The 26,891-nt window shown below is 43.9% G+C and overlaps 2 protein-coding genes across 2 annotated transcripts in view; one reads left to right on the plus strand and one right to left on the minus strand.

Annotated features, from left to right (window-relative positions):
* Window positions 1–813: 813 nt before the first annotated feature.
* DCAF8 (DDB1 and CUL4 associated factor 8) lies at window positions 814–16,411 on the plus strand. The gene is made up of 13 exons (XM_073639394.1): window positions 814–973; window positions 3,144–3,225; window positions 3,792–4,474; window positions 6,580–6,720; window positions 6,980–7,074; window positions 7,152–7,262; window positions 8,300–8,372; window positions 9,350–9,407; window positions 10,618–10,725; window positions 11,171–11,301; window positions 12,480–12,599; window positions 13,012–13,128; window positions 14,627–16,411. Exons 2-13 carry the CDS (start codon window positions 3,177–3,179, stop codon window positions 14,744–14,746), a joined length of 1,806 nt encoding a protein of 601 aa, XP_073495495.1. The 5' UTR covers window positions 814–973; window positions 3,144–3,176; the 3' UTR covers window positions 14,747–16,411.
* Window positions 16,412–16,852: 441 nt separating this feature from the next.
* PEA15 (proliferation and apoptosis adaptor protein 15) overlaps window positions 16,853–26,891 on the minus strand; it is a 57,868-nt gene continuing 47,829 nt past the window's right edge. Inside the window, exons 3-4 of the mRNA XM_073639395.1 lie at window positions 24,080–24,235; window positions 16,853–23,433 (exon numbers count right to left, since the gene is read on the minus strand). Of these exons, the coding sequence (XP_073495496.1) occupies window positions 23,369–23,433; window positions 24,080–24,235 (221 nt within the window). The 3' untranslated portion in view covers window positions 16,853–23,368. The remainder of the gene's footprint in view (window positions 23,434–24,079; window positions 24,236–26,891) is intronic.

Here is a 26,891-nt window from a genome sequence, read left to right on the forward strand (position 1 = left end):
ATATACATATATATATGACCGGTAAGGTATACGGCAGTGTATATACATATATATCTGACCGGTGAGGTATACAGCAGTGTATATACATATATATATGACCGGTGAGGTATATGGAAGAGTATATACATATATATGACCGGTGAGGTATACGGCAGAGTATATACATATATATATGACCAGTGAGGTATACGGCAGTGTATATACATGTATATATGACCGGTGAGGTATACGGCAGGGTATATACATGTATAAATGACTGGTGGAGTATACGGCAGAGTATATACATATATATATGACCGGTGAGGTATACGGCAGTGTATATACATGTATATATGACCGGTGAGGTATACGGCAGGGTATATACATGTATAAATGACTGGTGGAGTATACGGCAGTGTATATACATATATATATGACCGATAGGGTATACCGCAGTGTATATACATATATGTATGACCGATAGGGTATACGGCAATGTGTATACATATATATATGACCGGTGGGGTATACGGCAGTGTATATACATATATATCTGACCGATAGGGTATACGGCAGTGTATATACATATAGGTATGACCGGTGAGGTATACGGCAGAGTATATACATATATATATATGACCGGTGAGGTATACGGCAGTGTATAGACATATACTGTATATATGACCGGTAGAGTATACGGCAGGGTGTATATATATATATATATATATATATATATATATATATATATATATATATATACATATGACCGGTGAGGTATTCGGCAGTGATCATATGAGCTGTGTACAGCGCGGTATATCCGGGTGTCGCGTCTCTCGCCGTCGGTGGGCGGGGCCGGAGGACATGGATGTGCTGACTCCTCCCCCCTCCCGGGCCTGGTAACACTACAGCCGGGGCCCAGGACGCCGACACTGAGCCGGGAGAGCGCGGCCAACCGCAGCCTGCGCCCGGACCCTCCCCGGCACCTGAGCCTGAGGTGAGCGGCCTGCACCGGAGAGGGAGAGAGACTACCCGGTCCTCCTCCTTCCCCCTCCTCTACTGTGGTATATAGGGGTCCTCCTCCTCCCCCCTCCTGTACTGTGGTATATAGGGGTCCTTCTCCCCCCTCCTGTACTTTGGTATATAGGGGTCCTTCTCCCCCTCCTGTATTGTGGTGTATATAGGGGTCCTTCTCCCCCCCCCCCTCCTGTACTGTGGTATATAGGGGTCCTTCTCCCCCCTCCTGTACTGTGGTATATAGGGGTCCTTCCCCCCCCCCCCTCCTGTACTGTGATATATAGGGGTCCTTCTCCCCCCTCCTGTACTGTGGTATATAGGGGTCTTTCTCCCCACCTCCTGTACTGTGGTATATAGGGGTCCTTCTCCCCCCTCCTGTACTGTGGTGTATATAGGGGTCCTTCTCCCCCCTCCTGTACTGTGGTGTATATAGGGGTCCTTCTCCCCCCTCCTGTACTGTGGTGTATATAGGGGTCCTTCTCCCCCTCCTGTACTGTGGTGTATATAGGGGTCCTCCTCCCCCCTCCTGTACTGTGGTGTATATAGGGGTCCTTCTCCCCCCTCCTGTACTGTGGTGTATATAGGGGTCCTTCTCCCCCCTCCTGTACTGTGGTGTATATAGGGGTCCTTCTCCCCCCTCCTGTACTGTGGTATATAGGGCTCCTCCTTCCCCCTCCTGTACTGTGGTATATAGGGGTCCTTCTCCCCCTCCTGTACTGTGGTGTATATAGGGCTCCTCCTCCCCCTCCTGTACTGTGGTGTATATAGGGCTCCTCCTCCCCCTCCTGTACTGTGGTGTATATAGGGGTCCTTCTCCCCCCTCCTGTACTGTGGTGTATATAGGGGTCCTTCTCCCCCCTCCTGTACTGTGGTGTATATAGGGGTCCTTCTCCCCCCTCCTGTACTGTGGTGTATATAGGGGTCCTTCTCCCCCTCCTGTACTGTGGTGTATATAGGAGTCCTTCTCCCCCCTCCTGTACTGTGGTGTATATAGGGGTCCTTCTCCCCCTCCTGTACTGTGGTGTATATAGGGGTCCTTCTCCCCCTCCTGTACTGTGGTGTATATAGGGGTCCTTCTCCCCCCTCCTGTACTGTGGTGTATATAGGGGTCCTCCTTCCCCCTCCTGTACTGTGGTGTATATAGGGGTCCTCCTCCCCCTCCTGTACTGTGGTGTATATAGGGGTCCTTCTCCCCCTCCTGTACTGTGGTGTATATAGGGGTCCTTCTCCCCCCTCCTGTACTGTGGTGTATATAGGGGTCCTTCTCCCCCCTCCTGTACTGTGGTATATAGGGGTCCTTCTCCCCCCTCCTGTACTGTGGTGTATATAGGGGTCCTTCTCCCCCCTCCTGTACTGTGGTGTATATAGGGGTCCTTCTCCCCCCTCCTGTACTGTGGTGTATATAGGGGTCCTTCTCCCCCCTCCTGTACTGTGGTGTATATAGGGGTCCTTCTCCCCCCTCCTGTACTGTGGTGTATATAGGGGTCCTTCTCCCCCCTCCTGTACTGTGGTGTATATAGGGGTCCTTCTCCCCCCTCCTGTACTGTGGTGTATATAGGGGTCCTTCTCCCCCCTCCTGTACTGTGGTATATAGGGGTCTTTCTCCCCCCCCCCCCCTCCTGTACTGTGGTATATAGGGGTCCTTCTTCCCCCCCCCCCCTCCTGTACTGTGGTATATAGGGGTCCTTCTGCCCCCCCCCCTCCTGTACTGTGGTATATAGGGGTCCTTCTCCCTCCCCCCCCCCCTCCTGTACTGTGGTATATAGGGGTCCTTCTCCCTCCCCCCCCCCCTCCTGTACTGTGGTATATAGGGGTCCTTCTCCCTCCCCCCCCCCCTCCTGTACTGTGGTATATAGGGGTCCTTCTCCCTCCCCCCCCCCTCCTGTACTGTGGTATATAGGGGTCCTTCTCCCTCCCCCCCCTCCTGTACTGTGGTATATAGGGGTCCTTCTCCCTCCCCCCCCCCCTCCTGTACTGTGGTATATAGGGGTCCTTCTCCCCCCCCCCTCCTGTACTGTGGTATATAGGGGTCCTTCTCCCCCCCCCCTCCTGTACTGTGGTATATAGGGGTCCTTCTGTGTACTGTGGTGGGGCGGGGGTCCCGTAGCTGTGTACTTCGGGGCTGTCACCCTCGTCTCTTCTCTCTGCAGTTATTTTGCTCTCGTCAGTCGCGGGGAGCCGCCATGTCATTCAGCGGAGAAATGGCCGAAGGGAAAACCGATCTGACCAATGGTGAGTACTATGCAGCAGCGTGGCCGGGTCCCCTCCACGCCATCAAACTTCCTCTAGAATGGCTGCTGAGTTCCCCTTTAACCCCTTCCTGCTGCAGTTTTGCTGCTTTCACTTTCCTCCCCCTTTTCCCCTGTGCCAGTAAGGACTGGAGCCCTGCGATCACTTGTGTTGCTGAGTCTTGCCCTTAGTGTCCCATAGTAAGCCTTTAGTGGCAGGTTGGCGGTCTTCTTTAGCTCCCTGACTATTCAGTGGTTCCCAGTGATACTTTTGCTGTGGGGGGGCAAGGGGGGCTGACCGCTTGGACGCTGTGGAGGTGGGGGGTCTGATCGCTTGGACGCTGTGGAGGTGGGGGGGGGCTGTGGCTGCTTTTGCATGTTGCATCTAAGGGGGGGTGATATTTCCAGGAACTGAGTTTCCCCATCCTGCTGTTCGGAACAGTCATTGTATGTAAGCCCCTAATAGAAGAGTGCCACCTGATGGCCACAAAGGGTATAAACAAATCAAAGTTTAAAAGGGGAACGCCATCCAAATTTATATTACATTGCTTTGAACTTTGGTTTTGACAGGTAGTTTCTCCAGTAGCCCCGAAGACATGTCCGGAGCAGATGAAGGAAGGGAGAACTCCTCTGGGATTGAAGTGGAGGCTTCGGACATGAGTTTGAGCCTCACAGGTGACGAGACGGGAACTAACCGCGTCGAGAGTAGAGACAGTTGCTCCGAGAGCTCAGGAGAGGATAAGGACTCCGACAGCATGGACGATACCGGTCACTACTCCATTAACGACGAGAACCGGGGGAACGACCGGTCCCACTCAGAAGAAGACGATGAGGAGGAGGAGGAGGAAGAAGAGGAGGAAGAAGATCGACTGCGAAAGAGAGGTCAGCGCAAGCGGGCCAACCACGAGCATGACTCCTCTGACGATGAGAAGGCCCTCGAAGACTGGGTTTCGTCTGAGAAGACGCCTCTTCCCCGGCTGCGCTGGAAGGCGATACGGGCGCTGAGACAGAGGGAGATAGGAAGCAGCCGACGCTTTATCTACGAGGCCTGTGGGGCTAGAGGGTTCGTCCAGAGGTTCAGACTGCTGCACGGCCTGGAGGGGCACCTGGGGTGTGTGAATACCCTGCACTTCAACCAGCAGGGGTCCTGGCTGGCCAGCGGCAGTGACGACCTCAAGGTGGTGGTGTGGGACTGGGTAAAGAGGAAACCCGTGCTAGAGTTCGAAAGCGGCCACAAAAGCAACGTGTTTCAGGTACTTGTACACATAGGGGGCGGTATTATAGTAGTTATATTCTTGTACATGGGGAGCAGTATTATAGTAGTTATATTCTTGTACATAGGGGGCAGTATTATAGTAGTTATATTCTTGTACATAGGGGGCAGTATTATAGCAGTTATATTCTTGTACATAGGAGGCAGTATTATAGTAGTTATATTCTTGTATATAGGGGCAGTATTATAGTAGTTATATTCTTGTATATAGGGGCAGTACTATAGTAGTTATATTCTTGTACATAGGGGACAGTATTATAGCAGTTATATTCTTGTACATAGGAGCAGTATTATAGTAGTTATATTCCTGTACATAGGGAGCAGTATTATAGTAGATATATTCTTGTACATAGGGGCAGTATTATAGTAGTTATATTCCTGTACATAGGGGCAGTATTATAGTAGTTATATTCTTGTACATAGGGGGCAGTATTATAGTAGTTATATTGCACATAGGGGTAGTATTATAGAAGTTATGTGTTTGTACATAGGAGGCAGTATTATAGTAGTTATATTCTTGTACATAGGGGCAGTATTATAGTAGTTATATTATTGTACATAGGAGGCAGTATTATAGTAGTTATATTCTTGTACATAGGGACAGTATTATAGTAGTTATATTCTGTACATAGGGGCAGTATTATAGTAGTTATATTCTTGTACATAGGAGCAGTATTATAGTAGTTATATTCTTGTACATAGGGGCAGTATTATAGTAGTTATATTCTTGTACATAGGAGGCAGTATTATAGTAGTTATATTCTTGTACATAGGGGCAGTATTATAGTAGTTATATTCTTGTACATAGGAGGCAGTATTATAGTAGTTATATTCTTGTACATAGGAGGCAGTATTATAGTAGTTATATTCTTGTACATAGGAGGCAGTATTATAGTAGTTATATTCTTGTACATAGGAGGCAGTATTATAGTAGTTATATTCTTGTACATAGGGGGCAGTATTATAGTAGTTATATTCTTGTACATAGGGGGCAGTATTATAGTAGTTATATTCTTGTACATAGGGGGCAGTATTATAGTAGATATATTCTTGTACATAGGGGGCAGTATTATAGTAGTTATATTCTTGTACATAGGGGGCAGTATTATAGTAGATATATTCTTGTACATAGGGGGCAGTATTATAGTAGATATATTCTTGTACATAGGGGGCAGTATTATAGTAGATATATTCTTGTACATAGGGGGCAGTATTATAGTAGTTATATTCTTGTACATAGGGGGCAGTATTATAGTAGTTATATTCTTGTACCATTGGAGCCGTTATATACTTGCACGTAGGGGGGGCACCATTGGAGCCGTCATATACTTGCACGTAGGGGGGGCACCATTGGAGCCGTCATATACTTGCACGTAGGGGGGGCACCATTGGAGCCGTCATATACTTGCACGTAGGGGGGCACCATTGGAGCCGTCATATACTTGCACGTAGGGGGGCACCATTGGAGCCGTCATATACTTGCACGTAGGGGGGGCACCATTGGAGCCGTCATATACTTGCACGTAGGGGGGGCACCATTGGAGCCGTCATATACTTGCACGTAGGGGGGCACCATTGGAGCCGTCATATACTTGCACGTAGGGGGGCACCATTGGAGCCGTCATATACTTGCACGTAGGGGGGCACCATTGGAGCCGTTATATACTTGCACGTAGGGGGGCACCATTGGAGCCGTTATATACTTGCACGTAGGGGGGCACCATTGGAGCCGTTATATACTTGCTCGTAGGGGGGGCACCATTGGAGCCGTTATGTGATTGCCTACGGGGGGCTTTATAGCGGTTACAGTGTGATTAGATGGTGTCTTTCCCTCGGACTGTGATGTGACGGTGGTTTGGGCACCTCCATGTTTCCCCCTCCGTGTGCTGATATAACGGCCTCGGTGTCTGGAGAACTGATTGTAATCAGGATCACAAGCTACTTACAGATCAAGGAGGGATTGAGGTGATTCTGGTGAGGACAGGGCTGCCTGCTGTGACCTAGCACAATATTTCTTGCAGCACAGAGTATTTCAGGTTCGATAATTTATAGTGATTAGTTATTTTATTTATTATTCATTTTAAGGCAAAATTCTTGCCGAACAGCGGTGACTCCACCCTGGCGATGTGTGCCAGGGACGGGCAGGTACGGGTCGCAGAGCTCTCTGCCACTCAGTGCTGCAGAAACACAAAGCGGGTGGCACAGCACAAAGGCGCCTCGCATAAGGTGGGTAATGTCTGTGCTTTACACTGCTTCTTTTCTCTCTTAATCCTCAGCATTGTCTTACCTATTGTAGCTGAATACATCCTGCTGTCCCTTCTCCCTGCTTTATACTTCAGCACTGCTTATACCTACATTTACCTTAGCAAAAGCCTAAGACTGGCTGAAGGTGTAACCAATCCTATACCTGCGGTGTGGCACTGAACCAGGAGGCTCAGGATGAGCATGGTCCTGAATGATACAGCCTATGATTTGCTTTCCACAGCTCGCACTGGAGCCGGACTCCCCATGCACTTTCCTGTCGGCCGGTGAGGACGCCGTGGTGTTCACCATCGACCTGCGGCAGGATCGGCCGGCCTCGTGAGTACACCCCCCCCCTCTTTAATCCGCGGTGGCCGCATGTTGTGTCTCCTCACCTCCAATTTCCCCTCCTAAAGGCGACTGGTGGTCACCAAGGAGAAGGACAAGAAGATCGGCCTCTACACCATCTACGTCAACCCGGCCAACACCTACCAGTTTGCTGTGGGAGGACGAGACCAGTTTGTTCGGTGAGCAAAGTTTAGGATGTAAATAATCTGGAACTGTCCAGTAATCCGGATTATCTCGTGACCTTGAATGCAATAGCTGGGCAACCATCAATATGGCGTCCACTGTTGCAGCCAGTTTTGCTGTAGTTATGACGTAACCTGGACGGTGCGGCGTGTGGTAGCAGGGGCACGGCTTAGGGTGGGTGTGGGGTAGCATGGGCGTGGGGTAGCAGGGGCACAGCTTAGCGTGGGCGTGGGGTAGCAGGGGCACGGCTTAGCGTGGGCGTGGGGTAGCAGGGGCACGGCTTAGCGTGGGCGTGGGGTAGCAAGGGCACGGCTTAGCGTGGGCGTGGGGTAGCAAGGGCACGGCTTAGCGTGGGCGTTGGGTAGCAAGGGCACGGCTTAGCGTGGGCGTGGGGTAGCAAGGGCACGGCTTAGCGTGGGCGTGGGGTAGCAAGGGCACGGCTTAGCGTGGGCGTGGGGTAGCAAGGGCACGGCTTAGCGTGGGGTAGCAAGGGCACGGCTTAGCGTGGGCGTGGGGTAGCAAGGGCACGGCTTAGCGTGGGCGTGGGGTAGCAAGGGCACGGCTTAGCGTGGGCGTGGGGTAGCAAGGGCACGGCTTAGCGTGGGCGTGGGGTAGCAGGGGCACGGCTTAGCGTGGGCGTGGGGTAGCAGGGGCACGGCTTAGCGTGGGCGTGGGGTAGCAAGGGCACGGCTTAGCGTGGGGTAGCAAGGGCACGGCTTAGCGTGGGCGTGGGGTAGCAAGGGCACGGCTTAGCGTGGGGTAGCAAGGGCACGGCTTAGCGTGGGCGTGGGGTAGCAAGGGCACGGCTTAGCGTGGGCGTGGGGTAGCAAGGGCACGGCTTAGCGTGGGCGTGGGGTAGCAAGGGCACGGCTTAGCGTGGGGTAGCAAGGGCACGGCTTAGCGTGGGGTAGCAAGGGCACGGCTTAGCGTGGGCACGGGGTGGCAGGGGAGTGGGTGCGGTGTAGCAGGGGCACGGCTTAGCGTGGGTGCGGCGTAGCGGGGGCGCGGCAGCTCATTACTGTCTTTCTCCCAGGATCTACGACCAGCGGAAAATTAATGAGAATGAGAATAACGGCGTCCTGAAGAAGTTCTGTCCTCATCACTTGGTGAGTGTTGCGTGGAAGTATGCTCTTAAAGGGGGCCTCCACCTGAATCTGTTCTTACAGGAGGTCCTCCTATGTATCACAGTACTAACTGAGCTTTCTTGACCGATCCTCCCTGACAACCACCTAGAAATGTCTGGTTGTCAGGTAGTGTGACCTTGCTTTTAGACTGGGCGGACATCTAGATCCCAACTGGTGGACTCCCATTGTTGCATAAGCTATAAATCCTGTCATGTTTTTCATTGCGGGTTACCATTTTTGTAATGAGAGTTCCAAAATGTCTGGTCATGGAGTCAAGCACAACATTTTTTTTTTTTTTTATCAACTGCAAATCTATATTTGTCCACTAGAGGGGGCACTCCTTGCTGTTGAGGCACTTTAGTTTAGTAAGGTGTGTGTATATATCCTGTGAAAGCTTTGGGTCATGGCTCTTCTGCAGCCCCCCAGAGGTTGTATGTTGTAAATTAAAGGGTTATTTCCAGTTTCACAGATGAATATTGTTGGATAGTGCTGGTAGATACAAGCACTTCTGTAATTTACTGCTTATTAACATTTGCAGCCGTTCTTCAGATATTAACACTTTTTTCTTTTTGTTTTCCTGCTCGTTGCCTAGGAGACCGACCACCGCTGCTGTGCGCTGTATAGGCACTGTGCTGAAGTTGGCTGGGATTAGGAGGTAACAGCGCTCCTGTGATCTGGGCCAGCTTTAAAACAGTTCTTACAAGCTCAGTAGAAAAGTGCTTGTAAGCGCTGTGCACGTCCCGCAGTCTAGCTGCGGTGGTCGGTCTCCAAAGCAACGAGCTGTAAAGAAAAGTTTTAATATCTCAAGAATGAATGAAAATTTTAAGACAGTAAATTGAATAATTGCTAGTATTTACGAGCGCTATCAGTTTATGAACATGGGAAATGAGCCCTTTAAGGCTGCAATTACGGCCCGTAGGGGGCGCCAGGAACCGCTCATTGTTCTATTTCTATTCTAGGTAACAAGTGAAGCAAAAGCAAACATCACCTGTCTGGTGTACAGCCATGATGGGACAGGTAAGAACCCGATCGCCCACCCGGAAACCCCTTAGAAAATTCAAGGGATATTTAAAGGGGGTCTCCTAATTGGAGTGATAGAGGGAGGGGGATCTCTGCTTATTCACACTGAATGCCAATAGCCAGGCATATCTTCTTCGCCTGCCGCATAAATGTTATTACTGCGCGAAAAGCTGCAAATGTTTAACCCCTTCTTATGCCAAACCTCATCTCAATTTGTCTATTACTTTCTGTTATCAACCATTTTCAGTTTTGCACTGTATGTGACACCAAAAAAATTCTTTATAATTCTGGGGGCCAAAATTGTAAAAATGCCCAGCGCTGCCACCCTTCACCTCCTTTTTCGATCCTATATGGTCTCATATCACAGTTAAAAGGGAAAAAATGTAAAGAAATCCTGAAAATCTCAATTTTCCTTTAAGGGGTATAGTTATAGTTCTGGGGCTGAAAGCCAATCAGAGGACTGGAGACATTGGTGATTGTCTGCTCTTCCACTGAGGAACCCACTCAGGAGAGTAGAGAGTGGGCAAGGGATGCTTAACACAAAATACTCACTGAGCAGCAAGGTCCTTGGTGTGAGGAGTCTCCTGCGGTCCGTTATTGGATGCAGCATTGTAAGGGGCATCACATGGGGGGGGTCCTATGGCTGAATAGGCTCCTCCCCTGAGGAACCTGCTCAGGAGAGTAGAGAGTGGGCAAGGGATGCTTAACACAAAATACTGACTCAGAAGCAAGGTCCTTGGTGTGAGGAGTCTCCTGGGGTCCGTTATTGGATGCAGCATTGTAAGGGGCATCACATGGGGGGTCCTATGGCTGAATAGGCTCCTCCCCTGAGGAACCTGCTCAGGAGAGTAGAGAGTGGGCAAGGGATGCTTAACACAAAATACTGACTCAGAAGCAAGGTCCTTGGTGTGAGGAGTCTCCTGGGGTCTGTTATTGGATGCAGCATTGTAAGGGGCATCACATGGGGGTCCTATGGCTGAATAGGCTCCTCCCCTGAGGACCCTATTCAACCACTCAGGAGGCAGAGTGTGGTCACATGATGTTTTGGCCCAGCTCTGACTCTAGGAGCAAAATCACTTCTTTTTTTTTTCTTTTTTTTTTTAAGCGTCTCCTGGGCCCAATATTGGGGGTGCAGCATTGTATAGGGTGTCATAAATGGGCCCCCGATAAGTTTAATGTCATTGACCTATCATGTCGTTTTCTGCAGAGCTCCTTGCCAGCTACAATGATGAAGACATCTACCTGTTTAACTCCTCTCACAGCGATGGGGCACAGTACATCAAGAGGTACAAGGGTCACCGGAATAACGCCACAGGTGAGCAGCTGCCCTGGCGGACCACCTCTGAGCTGTGCTGGGTGACGCTTCCCTGGCTGCCAATATGCCCCGCTGCCTCTGAGGTTGCGTGCAATTCCATCTTTGTCCTGCAGAGGGCGCCAGATTAGAGAATATCCATTTAATACTGGCTTGATTATTTGCAGCCGACTGGTGCAATGCTCTGCAGGCATGGCCTCCTCCCCCGTCAGTCTGCGTTCTCATTACCGCTGCCTTTTGTGAGCGTCTGCGAGAGCTCATTAAATCTTTCCAGCTAAGCGCTCCCATGTTTGCAGTTATATGCTAATGTCGGCCCCTCCGCAGGCTGCACCCCAGGTGGGGGGAGTGAGACCTGAGGTCGGAGATGCTGGGGGTGGTGGTTTCCCACCATAGTAGGGGTTGTCTGGTGTAGGACGGTGCGCGCAACCTGGTCCCTTTTGCTTTTCAGTGAAGGGCGTGAACTTCTACGGGCCGAGGAGCGAGTTTGTGGTGAGCGGGAGCGACTGCGGCCACATCTTCCTGTGGGATAAGTCTTCCTGTCAGATTGTGCAGTTCATGGACGGTGACAAGGGTGGTGTGGTAAGGACATAAGAAGAAAAAGGGGGCGATATTGGTCTAGGGGGTGTTACAGAGCAAAAATATCCTACTCCCTGACCAACCTCTGCTTGCTGTCATGTAATGGCCCAGGCCGGTGTAATTATGCATCTGTCACGGCTGTAATACCTACTGCATTACGCCACAGCCCCACTATCAGTATTCGGTCAGTATTGTTTCTCAGGAGTGGGAGCCAAAACCAGGTGAGGAACAATCAGAGAAAAGGTATAATAGAAGCAAGTCGCCAATTCTGCATTTATCACCCACTCCTGGTTTTGGCTCCCACTCCTGAGAAAAAATACTGACCGAATACGGATAGTGGGGCCGTGGCCAAATACTGACAGTGGGGCTTCATGTTCCCTCTGTCCCTTTCAGATGTTCACAAACCTTCAAAAAGGCCATGTAATCTAATGTGAATCTGGAAATGAAAGATAGGTAGGAGGGGGATGCAGCTGCTGCTTATCACTGTGTCTGAGACTGCGTGCTGAGAGAGGGGAGGAGGAGCTGCTTGGCTAGATACAAAATCAGTGTTTGGGGCAGTGCAGGCAGAAGTGTATGTCTACTGGAGGGAGGATTGTTTATTTTGGATATTTTCCCCAGGAGCAAAAAGGTTTGCAGGTCCCTGGTCCAGGGGCCACGTCTGTCCTCTGAATCTCCTACCTGCCGGCATGACTGTTGCCTCCTTGGAGTTGTCGTCATGACGTCTCTCCTCAACCATGACTTTGTGCTGGACCTGATAAACAGAAGAGGTGCTGGGTAGGCCGGCATGTAGGAGCCGGATTGCAGGACCACTGGACCAGGGTCCTGTGACTTCTTGCTCATCTCTACCACCAATCGCACATTTATCAGATCCACCTTCCCACATCCAGGTTGTGTAGGACCGATGTAATCGTTCACCTCTGTCCTTCTCCTCATTCTCTCTCCACGTGGCCGTCTTCCTTGGCGCTACCTTGTTACCTTGAAGCTTTAGTATTATGTAGGATGTTTTGCTTTTAGAGATGACATTACTTATTTGCCAAGGTGCGATGCATATGGAAAGTGGAGGTGTGGCCGTGATGGCACAACCCCTATCCTTGTCCATTAACACCCAGAGCTGCGCTCACAATGCTGCCAGTAATGCCTTTAGTATCGTTATTCAGTGTGACCTCATTATGTTGTCGCAGGTTAACTGCTTGGAGCCTCACCCCCATCTACCCGTCCTGGCCACCAGCGGCCTCGACTACGACGTGAAGATCTGGCTTCCCACGGCCAAGGATCCAACAGAGCTAGACGGCCTGAAGGAGGTGAGATGGGCAACGGGGCCCGATTCCCATACTGTCTCCATAAGGGGTTAACATCTTCCTAAAAAGCATCCACCGAATGTGTGGGCCCAAATTAGTCAGCAGTGAGCTCATCTCCAATCCATATGGCACTGTAGTCACCGCTCCCGGCAGATGAGACTCGCCATGCCAGATGCAGAACGGAGGAATGAACGTAACCACTTCACTCCCTGCGGAGATGGGGTGACGGCCGGCCTGTGCGGGGTGACGGCCGGCCTGTGCGGGGTGACGGCCGGCCTGTGCGGGGTGACGGCCGGCCTGTCTGTGCATGAGCAAGAACGTCCAAATAGGCCTTCTATATGCACGCTCATTAGTGGAAAACTCCCCCCCACTCATGTCTGTAAGGGGAGGGTTCACCTGTGTCCTCTACTTCCAGATTATTAAGAAGAATAAGCGCGAGAGGGACGAGGATAGTCTACACCACGCCGACTTGTTTGATAATCACATGCTCTGGTTTCTTATGCATCATCTTCGACAAAGAGGGCACCGCAGGGTGAGTACCAGACCACTACTCCATAACTACTATAATACTGCCCCCTGTGTGCAAGAATATAACTCCTATAATACTGCCCCATGTGTACAAGAATATAACTACTATAATACTGCCCCATGTGTACAAGAATATAACTACTATAATACTGCCCCCTATGTACAAGAATATAACTACTATAATACTGCCTCCTATGTACAAGAATATAACTACTATAATACTTCCCCTTATGTACAAGAATATAACTACTATAATACTGCTCCCTATGTACAAGAATATAACTACTATAATACTGCTCCCTATGTACAAGAATATAACTACTATAATACTGCTCCCTATGTACAAGAATATAACTACTATAATACTGCCCCCTATATACAAGAATATAACTACTATAATACTGCTCCTATGTACAAGAATATAACTACTATAATACTGCCCCATGTGTACAAGAATATAACTACTATAATACTGCCCCCTATGTACAAGAATATAACTACTATAATACTGCCTCCTATGTACAAGAATATAACTACTATAATACTGCTCCCTATGTACAAGAATATAACTACTATAATACTGCTCCCTATGTACAAGAATATAACTACTATAATACTTCCCCTTATGTACAAGAATATAACTACTATAATACTGCTCCTATGTACAAGAATATAACTACTATAATACTGCCCCCTATGTACAAGAATATAACTACTATAATACTGCTCCCTATGTATAAGAATATAACTACTGTAATACTGCCCCCTATGTATAATATAACTACTATAATACTGCCCCCTATGTATAAGAATATAACTACTATAATACTGCCCCTATGTATAAGAATATAACTACTATAATACTGCCCCTATGTACAAGAATATAACTACTATAATACTGCCCCCTATGTACAAGAATATAACTACTATAATACTGCTCCTATGTACAAGAATATAACTACTATAATACTGCCCCCTATGTACAAGAATATAACTACTATAATACTGCCCCCTATGGGCTCGGATGAGGCGGTACATGTTTCCCTGCTCTGTATAGGTATTGGATCCAGCCTGGCTCTCTTCGTTGCCATCTTTTAGGTCTTTTTAGTCTCTTGCACGCACCAATGTTTCTGGTGATGGGTAATTACAGACCTTACTGACAGGTTGTAATTCCGTTAATGTGTGTTTTTGTTTTTTACTAAATTTAATATTAGAATTTTTTGTTATTCTTCTGCAATGGTGAAGGCAGTTTCCCAGTTGACGGCTTTCCTGTACATTTCTGCCATCACCTTCGTTATATATTGTGCCCTCCCCCAGGGTAATAACGCCCCCCACCCCAGCAGCTACATTGTTACTCAATGGCTGCAAGTTCCCAGTTCTGTGCAGGATGATGACTGTCTTATCTTCTCCAAAAGAAAGAGAAAAAAAGTTTTCTTGTTCATTTTTTTATTTATTTTTTTTTTTTTTTTACTTTTTTCATTGCTTTCCTCCATGATTGTCAGAGGAGAAGAGATCCCGGCTTAAACACGACGGACGCCGACTCCGACTCCTCGCCCAGCACCTCCGACAGCTCAGACGACGACGTAGAGGGTCCCGATCGCGTCCAGTGCATCCCATCGTGAGCCGCCTCCTTTCCTCCCCTTCCTCCTCCGCCTCAGAGGGGGTCGGGCAACAGGGACTACTTTACTAATAAACATTTTTCAGCTTTTTATCAAAGTTCTAGGACTCTAGTGTAAGAAGCCACGCTGTCCCTCCTACGCCCTGGTATTTTTTGTTTTCCTGTTTTCGAAAAGGGGCAAACATTTTTTTTGGGCTTTGCATAACTGCACTTTGGATATGCCGGCTTTGGAGAAGGAAGAAGGAGCGATCCACACAATGTAGTCTTTTTCCCACGATCCGAACTTTTGTTCTAGACAAATTACCAGCAGTTTGAGAGAGCCAGAAGGAAAGGGGGACTAAATACAGAGTGGCAGCGCGGAGAGCAGGCGTTATTTTTCTATGTAATTGCTTTTCTCTTGTGTTTCTAGAAGAAGCAGCCACCCTCGCCCCACCCCAATATCTCTATACTGTGTGTTTGTCCATTTCATCTTTTCTTTTTTTTCCCTTTTTATATATATTTTTTTTTTTTTCATTGTCTAGTAAAATTAAGTCTTAATTTTCTGGTTGTGTGTGGGCTAAAAAGAAAAAATAATGCATGAAAAAAAAATCTGCACAGAGGTCTTTGTGCATTTATTGCTCTTTTGGGTGTGTAGGATTTTTTTCCCCCTCTTCTCATTTATGTGTGTGTGTATGTAATATATATATATATATATATATATATATATATATATATATATATATATATATATATATATATATATATATATATATATATATATATATATATATATATATATATATATATATATATATATATATATATATATATATATATATATTCCGCCTCTTCAGGAGTACGGACATCGCCACTGAACGAGGTCCTAGTGAAGGGAGAGGCTGAATATTGTTTCCTTCGGTCAGGGGGGAGGGAGAATTCTCGGCCGGACTTGTTTTCGGAGGTAACACGGATAAAATGAGGCTGCAGGGTGGTAGGCGCCATGTTTAGAAATAAGCAAAGCATGTTAAAAAAAAACAAAAAAAAAAAACTTTTTAATAACTTTAAAAAAAGTTTTTTTTTCTTTTTTTTTCCCCCATTTCTTTCGCTTTGTTTTTCTGATAAGTTTTTTTTTTTTTTTTTTTTCCATTTTGTCTTTTTTTTTTTTTTTTTTGTTTAACTATTTAATCACCCCTTTTCTTATTTAAGCGCAGTGACTTCTTCCTTTAGTTAATAGGCGGCACCTCTGAAAACTGTTTAAGTCACTAGCGTTCTCCTCCCTGGCAGGACACTGTGTATATAATGCGATTGTTTGCACTTTTCTGTTATGTTTTGTGTGGTTTTTTTTTTTTTTTTTGTTCTTTTCAGTTTTCATTAAATCTCTATTAAAAAAAATAAATAAATAAAAAAAAAAGTTCTATTGAAATTAGAAAAAAAAAAAAATCTCCCCCTCCCCACTTTCCCTCGTTCTTCCCAATAAATTAATATTCATATGCTTTTCTGAGAAATTGGCTGAACCAAACGTGAGGATTTCTAATCAGTCATCGGCTTTGCTTTCCCACCGTTCTCTGAATCTTATCGAGCTGGATGTTTATGACTTTGCAAAATTATTAAGTTTAAAAAAAATAAAAAATAAAAAATGAATATTATATATTATATAGAAATAAATGCAATAAGAGAAGTTCAATCCCGATTATCGTCTCCTTTATTTACGTCGGAGAAGGTGAATGAATGGGTTTAGTGTTAGAAAAAAAAAAAAAAAAAAAGTTGTACAGAAATTACAAAGAGTCGCACAAAGTTACATTTCAATACAATAAACTTTTATTAGCACAATTTTTTTTGTATTTTTTTTTTCTTACAATTTCAATAGAATGCTAAAGCCAAGCTCAGGTTTTTATTCACTTTCATTTTTTTTTTTTCATTTACATTTTTAATTTTTTTTTTTATTTTTTATTACAAAGTTAAGCAAACAAAGGACTTTTGATGGAAGGTGTTCCAAGTGGTCAGTGCAAAAATACCAGTACAGGTTCTTTATTTTAAAAAATGTTAACTCTCAAGTAAATTAATTCAGAAGTGCGGGGAGACAGCACCCACAATCATTTTAATTTTAAGGCTGTATAATAATTGGTGGAGGAAAAAAAATTGTAAAAAAAAAAAAAAAAAAAAGTTCAAAATTTATTATTGACCAAATTGGGACAGTTTTGGAGTTCAATTGACCAAATTGGGACAGTTTTGGAGTTCAATTGACCAAATTGGGACAGTTTTGGAGTTCAATTGACCAAATTGGGACAGTTTTGGAGTTCAATTGACCAAATTGGGACAGTTTTGGAGTTCAATTGACCAAATTGGGACAGTTTTGGAGTTCAATTGACCAAATTGGGACAGTTTTGGAGTTCAATTGACCAAATTGGGACAGTTTTGGAGTTCAATTGACCAAATTGGGACCGTTTTGGAGTTCAATTGACCAAATTGGGACCGTTTTGGAGTTCAATTGACCAAATTGGGACCGTTTTGGAGTTCCATACATATTTTTGCACATTATTGTATCGTAAATAGATTTTTTTTTTTTTCCCCCATACTGAAAAAAATATATATTCTAAAACAATTTGAGTCATTTGTACCCTCTTCATGATACCAGTAGTCTAAAAAATATATATTTTAAATAGTTGTTTTTTGTTTAAATTTATAAAATATATATTTTTTTTCTTTTTTTCTTTTTCTGCTCTTCTCCACAACGATTGGTTTTGCTAAGAATCTTGAAAACCAAAATTGAATTCTTTCATCTCAAGTCCTGTAGCTTTGCAATAAATTAACACTAAACAGCAAGAGGAACACTGAGTATATTTCATATACATATATGTATAATATATATGTACACACAGTTAACACGGTCTGAGCGTCGGATGCTGGGAAAGAGCACACTAGAAAAACAATTTGACAGAACTATAACCAAAAAGTTTAGCAAAAAAGACACAAAAAGGGAAGAAATATAAAAAAAAAAAAAAGTCAACATATCTTTTAATGTTAAGGTCGTTCTATATATATCATTTTTTTTTCTAATATGGCTTTTTCCCTAGGCAGCAACCATATCATGACTGGATATATAAAGGAAATGGCTGTTAACTTTTTTCTTTTTTTTTTAGAATTTTTATTTTTTTTTAAATTTACAAGTTTTAGATGATCAAGGACACTTGTACGATGTATGTATATGTGTGTATATATATATATATATATATATGTATGTATGTGTTCGCTATATCCTGTTACGCACAATCGGAGTGTATTTGTGTGCCTCATCGTATGTTCCCAATTAAAATGCAGAGGTCATAATTATAAGGGTCCACTAGGAATTGAAAAAGGGGTCTTTGATAAGTGCATCCTTGCCTACTAAGTGAGTCAAATGTAATTTGGGACCAAACTAGGCGTCCTGGGAAAAAAAAAAATCAAGTTTTGCTAAGTTGTCACAATTTGTAATTTAAATTTTTGTAAAAAATTTTGAAAATTTTTGTAAAAATTTTTCACAATTTTTGAAAGTAGAGATGAGCGAACCCGAAGGTGCTGAACTCTGACTTGTCCCGGAAGTCTGTTTTAGTGTTCAGGGTTCTGGGAGGAGAGAGATTCTGTGGGGCTACTCTGCTTCCTTTGGCAGCCCCCTACTTACTACCACCATTTTACAACACCAAAGTTCCATTGACTTCTATGGGGTTCGGGTTCTGGTTAAAATACAGGTAGAGTTCTGTGCCTGAGCTGAACTTTGGACTAAAGTTCGGTTGAACCTGAACTTCTTCCACAGGTCCGCTCACTCCTATTTGAAAGGGATGCAAATCGCACCAAAGTTTTCTTTTGTTTGTTTTTTACACCCTAACCCACTCTTCATCCTTGTGAAAGTCTGCCTCATCGACCTTCGTTACTCTCAACCTCCGTGGGGGTTTATCATTTCTTAATCCTAATCAGAACTCTCCTTTTGTTAATCTGGGTATTATATTGATTTTAAAGGTATAACATAAAATTATTTTATGACCTTCAATTGTCCCTTTTTTTTTTTTTTTCTAAAGGAAAAATATTTTAATACTTTGAAAAATCTACAAAAAAAAATCACCTAGTAAGAAACTCTAGGATTTGAAAACCACGTCCCATATCCTGGACGAGCCACCACTCTTTTATATTTTTTTGATATAATAATTCGCTTTTATTTTGGGCTTCACTTCATATAAGGTTTTGGGCAGAAACAAAAGCTAAGCGTTCCCAAAAAAAAAAAAGCAAAAACAGTCTACAGTCTGTTTGGAAGGCACAGTTAATAATGACGGGTAGGCAAATTTTACAAAAATAAAGTTTTGTTTATGGCAATTTTGGCTTCATTTTTAATGGTTGCAGCATTTTTTTTCCTTCTGTGTAACGTGATAATTTTTTTTTTTTTTTTAATTGTGTTCTTGGGGCAAATAGTTAAGGTTTTGAAGTTGGCCAAACACAACATTTCGATCATTTGTCAATAATTAATCCATGCAACATAACAGACAAATTTGGCCTACTGTCATATTTTTGTATTTTTGACTGACCAGGTCCAAAAATTATCAACCTGCGAAACCACATTTGTGCTACTGTTGACTGAAATATGTATGGGTAGCCTTAATAGGTCTATAAACAAAAAATTTCTTCTGTTTGTTAATCGGGCCTCAAAAAAATATATAAAATCCAAAATATTAATTTTTCATCATCTAGGAGAAGGGTCTGCGTCAAAAATTTCCGCATGGCTTTTTTTGATCTAGGTAGTAAACGTTCAGTAAATAGTTTCTTTGTTCGGGTGTAAGGAAAACCACGGTCGTTTTTGGGGTCTGACATCAAAAATTTGAGTAACAAACAGCACAAAACTACATTCGCTCCCTCCCAGCAGTGTGAAAGAATCAGAGTCGTTCTCGCCCTTGGCAAAATTGAGTGATAACAGAAAACAATAGGAGTGGGTGATTGGCTCCGGACTGAACAATTTTAAAAAAAATAGAGCTTTGTTTCCCCCGCTTTTGGCCGTGTGTGACTGTCGTTGCGGCTGTCAACAGAGCTGCTATCATTATAATCAGTGATGCTTGTATAGGAAAGAGCCTCCCGTTGATACGAGAAGAAAGGGTTGGGGGGGATTGCATTACTCCGAGCCTCATGGTCTCATCTGAGGATGAACAAACCTTGAATAATCAAGACGCCTGACAAGAACTGATTTAAAAAAATATGCTGAAAGCCAACAAAAGCCAACAATACAATAATTCTCTTGACAATTTTTCACTTAATTTTTTTTTTTGGGTGTGGTTTAAACCCCTTTTTTGGGGGGGGGTATCATAAAGGAGGGGCTTATTAGGCTCCTCTGTCACCAGCCACACAAAACACTGCCATCTGTAGGACGCTATGTGCTACAGCAGCACTCAAAAATATGCATTTTTCAATTCTGGTCTTTGTTTTTAGGCTTTTTTTTTCCCGCTCCTGTCAAAGATGTTTTTAGCAATTTCGAATACATTTTAACAAGTTTGAAGTAATTAACATACATTGTTCTCGTTAATGCATCGCGGTCCCTAGAGGCTTGGGATGGGAGCGACTTTCTCTTCACGCTGCCACTATTTCCTTTTTTCTTTTTTTTTTTGCTAAATTGTCTTTAGTTTCTAATATTTTCCTTTGACATTTTAACGTTCTCTTGGAAATATCATTGGATTTCATCTGTCGCGGTGCCCGTCTGGGGATAAATTGTTTTTCGGAAAGGGTTGTTAACCCCTTCCTAGCTCATATTGGATAAGTTACAGTTTTCACTTGTCCCGGCCTGTTGCCGGCTCTCCTCCCTCTCATTGACCATAATCAGCTAGGAAGCAGGAATGTAACTTCTCCCCCTTCTCAACTTTTGGGAAATCTCCCTGATCTGTTTTCCATCTGCTCGCTAGAAATAGCAGTAATGGGGCTGCCTTCCAGATCATCCTGGAAAAACAATTTGGTTTAGTAAGACGTTATTCAGACTGACCAGGTACAAATCGTGCTCCATTTAAGTGTATGTTCACATTGGGGGGGGATAGACTGCGGAATGTTCAGACTGAATTTTTCAAGTTAAAACCACTTTGTGCTTTTTTTGGGGGGGGAGTTTTGTGTTTTTTTCAGACTGATTTTTGATTGAACAGCGCCTAGTTTGTAGCAGATTCCAGCTGGATCAGTTTCAAGGGTGACGAGCCCTTTTTTTTTTTTTTTTTTTTTTTTTTTTTTTTTTTGTTCCCACAGTAATTTTTCAAAATTATTTTTCGGACAAAAAAAAAAAGCCTCATTATGTGTACAGCAAAGTGGATTTCCTATAGAAATGTATTCGTAGAGTTTTTGAGGATGATTTTGGAGAGGATCTGCTCCAAAAACTCTTCTAAAATAACCTAAGGTTATGTGCACTCAGTTTTGGCTCAAAAAACTAAGCAGAAAAATCAAAAGTTTTGGAAGAGTTTTGAGATTTGGAGGAAGATTTGGCTCAGTTTCTGCTCCAAAAACTCCATAAACTTCTTTCAGTTTAATAAGGGTTAAATAGTAAAGGCTGATCGATCGTGTTTGTCTAATGATGCAATGCAAGGAGGAGAAGAGTCTGGCCGGTATACGGGTGCTTCATATTCTACATTCCTGGTCTTGTCGGTGGCGGTAAAGACATTTCTCAGTGCCACGATTTTTTTAATTTTTTTTGCTAAGTCTACGGATATTAAGACTCAGTAACTACAAATTCCGGCATGATCTCTGGCTGTCACCACCCTATACCCAGAAGGGGTTAACTAATGCAAAAAAAAAAAGTCAGACCTAGTTATTCTGTACAGGGGTCCGAGGCCCACCCATTTGGCATGGCTCCTGGGAGTTGGTGCGATGCAGCTGTGTCTCTCACTCCGATTTCAGTCCCCATTAGTGGTTATTGTTCGGCCAGCTGCAGCCACCTCTGTCTGGTGGGATATTATTACTGTTTGTATTAGCAGCGGAAATCAGGTTTCCGAGCATTCGCCGAGTTGGTTTTTTTTTTTTTCTCTCAGTTTAACTCTTTTTTTTTTTTTATTATCATGCAACGGCTCAATACGGTCATTTCCTTCCTGCTGTGATTAAGTAACTCATTTTTAACCCAAACTTATTTTTTAAATTCTATAAAAATAAAAAAAGAAATAAAAAAAATTTCCCAAAAATATTTCAGAACCAAAATGGTTAAGATCAGCAGAGAATTTTTATTTTACATGTAATGCAAAACAATTAAAATGTATTAATTATTAGATAGGAGGATCAGAAACTTTTTGAAATCTAAACCATTTATTAGAAGTATTGTAACTCCAAGTTGTAATACCAGATCCAACCTATAACCAAGAGTGGCGCCATTACTTTAGAAGAAAAAAAAAAGGCAGCTCCATCTTTCTAATTTTTTGTGCTCATTTAGCCCCTTTAAATATGCTGAGTAGCTTCATCTTCATCGGTCCTCTCGAGGTTTATACCCTCTTCTACCTGCAGTACACGTCTTTCCTTCTTTATTCTGTAGCTTTCTATTATTTACATATCACTTTCCTCCCCAATTTCCACCATACCATTCATTCCTCGAAGCCTCTAGTGGAAAACAAGCCTTTCTGATAGCTCATCGGTGAAATTTTTCCAAAATTTTTTACAAAATTTGTCGAATGCTTGCTGCATTTAGTGCAATTTTTGGGGTGCCAAATTGTATAGGTTTACATCTGATTTTTTTTTTTTAATGTATTGTTGACTTCCCTTGGCTGTTCTTAGTATTTAGCCTCCCAGGATTCGATACTGTGCAAGATCTATAAACCAGGTTTGCCAAGATCATGAAATATCCTTACACCAATATCTTCAAGATTTCAAGGCATGAATCCACTTGAATTTTTGATTCTCGGCATTGGCTTTGATGACTTTTTTTTTTCGCTTTTGAACCCCCTTTACCATGTCTTCTCATATTAGGAGATGGCTTATATTCTACACACTGGAATGTTCAAAGGAGACCAATCACCATTTCCTCTAAGAAAGTGCACAAGTAACGGTAGACCGCCATTATATGACTAGTTTCTTTCCTGTAGAAACCAGTAAAATCGCTGTATCCTACAAGCCCTGCCATCAAAATGGCTGCCTTTATAGGCTACGGAACATGGATACATAATAATACATAAAAGACACAGCACAATATCACACGCTCAATGCTCTCCTAACCGCAATAAGCTTTCTTTTTCTGCCATGGTCATGGTCAACCGGGTGGAAACAACCATGGGGAGAAAAAAATGTACAAGGGCCTCATTTCCATTTGCATAGAAATCTCCAAACCACGAAAAATAATAAAATTCGTATTTAGCCACATTATCCCACGAGAAGGATTTATATATAATATATAAAATAAAAAAAATGCTTCTACTTAAACACACGCTTACGAAACGCATCTTAGGACAGACTGCAGGTCACGGAGCACACATACACAACAGGATTAGGACTCTTGTTAGTGGTCATCGGTGGGTGCGGATTTTCCTTTTCGTTCCCCGTCCCTCTTCCCTCCCCAATCTCTACGCCTGCGGTGGGATAACCCAGGGTGAGACCAGGGAGGCACAAGGTAAACAAGAGGGATAGAATATCGGAAACCAAATAGGATTAAGTCTTCTCTCTTTCTCCTCTAGAAAGGTCTTCAGGCTTTCTTTGGTGGTGGGGCCAATTTGATGATTTCTTCTTCTGAAGGCTGCCTTATAATATCTAAAAAAAAACAAATATATTTCTTACATTTTTCGCATTAAAATAACTAAGCTTTATATCAGGTGGATGTCCCAAAAGCCTAAAAGACCTCAACCCTAAGTGGACTTCCTAGCACCTTCCTATTCTCAAGCACTGAAAGCCAATGCTTCCATGACCAAGAGGCCACACATGGTTGATTGATCTTCATCCAACTTTATGGAGGAACAGTCATGCTTGGAAACCATTAGATGCTCATGAAGAACTGTGACTATCCAACAACTTTTCTATAGACCAAGGTTTGGGGAAGGTGGTATAAGTTGTGTAGGGTTCTCCAAGTCCCTAAGTGTCACTTGAAGGTCTAGACTTAACTTTATTCACCCAGATGATGGTGCCTAGACAAGATACACCTTTGAATCCTTCTAGAAACCAAAAGCATTGTATTTTATTTTTTAGATGGTCTTCAATGCTTCTAGAGTGTCATTTGATGTCTTCTCAACCTCTAGTTCGTCATGATTCCTTCCAAACTTTATTCCTCTATCTGACCAAAAGTCATCATGTTGAGACAACAAATTTATGGCTCATTTATATCAACTATTACCATTTGTAAATGTACACCGAGGGCCCTGATGATGATGGAAAATCAGGTCTTCAGGATAATATACAGTACCTTTGTATTTCTTAGCACTAGGGATCCGAGTGAGTTTCGTGTCGAGTTCTTCTTCTGCTGAAATTTTCAAAACTTTGGTCCTGTAGTCGATGACCATGGTGAGAAGGTCGGGACGTCGAGAGATCTCGAAAATGTGTTCTATGTATGCAAGATTATCTGGAAATAATAAAAAAAATTAAACTAAAATACCAAAGCTCAAAATAGCATCATCAGGAATATGATGTGAGCCTTGAGCACCAAACTACTTAGGACCCCATACACATTTGATCAAAGTCTGCCAAATCTGTCATTCTTTGAAAAATTGGATGACTCTTCCCTGACAGATGAAGCAGGGGAGAGAAGTATTGGGCTCTAAGCCTGAACTCCTGATCATTTGGTTGTCTCTAGAGGTAGGTCGCCACCAGAGGTGTCTGGCACCAGTTTACTCCACCAACCCTTAGGCTACCCATTGAAAACTCATGTGTATGGGGGCTGGTCGAGACCAAACGAGTGTCTGTGTGACATCTATTGGCATCTTTCGATCAGTGAACTCCATGTTATCAAAGCATGCTGGGAATTGAAGTTTTACTTCAGCTTGAGAGCCACAGGTTGGAGACCAATGACGTAGAGACGTGTCTGAAAATAAGGATGCTGTATGATCGCTTTCGACTTATTAGCTCACAGTACAGCTGTTTATGGCACCTATTAATATATCAGTAAGGTGCCTTAAAGGGATTGTCCAAGGATAGAAAAACATGGCTGCTTTTCCCAAAAACAGTGTCAAATCAGTCTAGAGGTTGTGTGCGGTATTGCAGCTCAGTTCTTTTCATTTCAGTAGAGATGAGCAACAAAACAAACACAACCTATAAAGAGGAGAAAAAAATACATAAAATCTAATAAAAAAAATATACAAAACGTACAAAAATATAAAGTCTGGAATTAAATAAAAGCTTTTTAGAGATAAATAATACACGACGATAACTTGATATTAACGGAAAGGAAATTTCTCCCCGTGCTTTCAGAGAGGCCTAATTGTCACATTGGGTTGGCAGACAAGAGCCTGATGTCCGGGTGACACAAGGTACAATGCCTCACTTGTTCAGATTTCGAATGGTTCAGGCTTTCACGGATTGTTCTACTGGATAACAAAGGCCGAGTCCCCGACTTTACTGGTGAATACATGACCCTGTCCTGGCACTTCTACCCCCGTCCATCGCTGCCACCGCCGGTCACATCCTTGTACATGTCTTTAGAGGTTGGTTTTCATGTTTCTTGCACTCAGGAAAACCCTCTGTTAGATCCTCTATCTTGTGATATATTATTGATACAGCTCCTTCACGGGATCCCAATGTCTTGACAAACTCAGTCCAGAGAACTAGTTGTGAATAATGCATACCGTACATGCCTCCGCTCCGTGCGTGGGAATTTTGGAGTCTCCAGAAAGATGAGAACGACTGGGTTCTGTATTCTATGGATGTAGCAGAGCTGCGTTTTGGATGCAGCAGAGCTGCGTTTTGGATGCAGCAGAGCTAAGGTATGAACACAGCAGAGCTGAGTTATGAGCGCAGCAGAGCTGAGTTATGGATGTGCAGAGCTGAGTTATGGATGAAGAAGCAGAGCTGAGTCATGGATGTAGAGAAGCTGGGTTATGGATGCAGCAGAACTGAGTTATGAAAGCTGCAAAGCTGAGTTATGGATACAACAGAGCTGAGTTATGGATGCAACAGAGTGGATTTATGGATGCAACAGAGCTGAGTTATGGATCTAACAGAGCTGAGTTATGGATGCAGTAGAGCTGAGTTATGGATGCAGCAGAGCTAAGTTATGGATCTAACAGCTGAGTTATGGATGCAACAAAGCTGAGTTATGGATATAACAGAGCTGAGTTATGGATGTAACAGAGCTGAGTTATGGCTCGAGCAGAAGCAGAGCTAAGTTATGGATGTAGAGAAGCTGAGTTATGGATTTAGCAGCAGAAAAGCTGAGTTATGGATGTGCAGAGCTGAGTTATGGATGGAGAAGAAGCAGAGCTGAGTTATGGATATAGCAGAGCTGAGTTGATCATTTTACACACCTCAAAGTGACCTTTCATACTTTCTGGAATAAGGGGGGACCTCACTGACTGCCAGAAGAGACAGCAAAGCTCTGGGACCACATCAAACCTGCCTATTTTGGGAGTTTTTCTTTTCATTCAGAGAGGTGGTATATAGACATGAAGGGATGTGTCTACAGCAACAAAAATTTCCGACTGTCCCATTGACAGTGAAAGGAGTGGAGGTCGAGCATGCTCATGCTGAGCATACGTTCTGGCTGTCCTGGAGCCTCGATGTTGATCTGATGTGCTGTATCTTTTTTATTCGTCCGGGAAATTTATGAATAAATTGACAAGTTGGCGTTACCACATAAGGGAACGTGTCCCTACAACATTCAGCCCCTGTCCGCCCCGTGCTGACAGAGACCGTGTAGCTCGAATATTGTAACAGAGGGACAACATAATGTGGTTATAATAAAACTCCATCTAGATTTTTTTTCCATGTGGAATTAAAAAAATGTAAAACAAAAGAAAAGAAAGTTTCCCTTTCAGGCCGATTCTGACCCTTCCATTAAGGCGAGGTCTCCATTCAGCCTCGCGTCTCGTGGCAGAGTATCGGACTGGTTCATTAAATTGTGCCCTGGCACAAGCTGTCTCCGTCCCTTGATGGCTTCACGATACCGCTTTCGCTCGCAGATCAAAAAACCTCAAATTTGCTCGGCGTTACGAGGACGGAGCGCCACGTTGCCAGGGAACCAGGTTGGCAACCAGATGCCGAAGCTCAGGAAAGGTCACCCGGAT

This window comes from Phyllobates terribilis, unplaced genomic scaffold, assembly GCF_046119375.1.
Source record: "Phyllobates terribilis strain yellow unplaced genomic scaffold, ASM4611937v1 Scaffold_7__3_contigs__length_470593459, whole genome shotgun sequence".
Lineage (NCBI taxonomy): Eukaryota > Metazoa > Chordata > Amphibia > Anura > Dendrobatidae > Phyllobates > Phyllobates terribilis.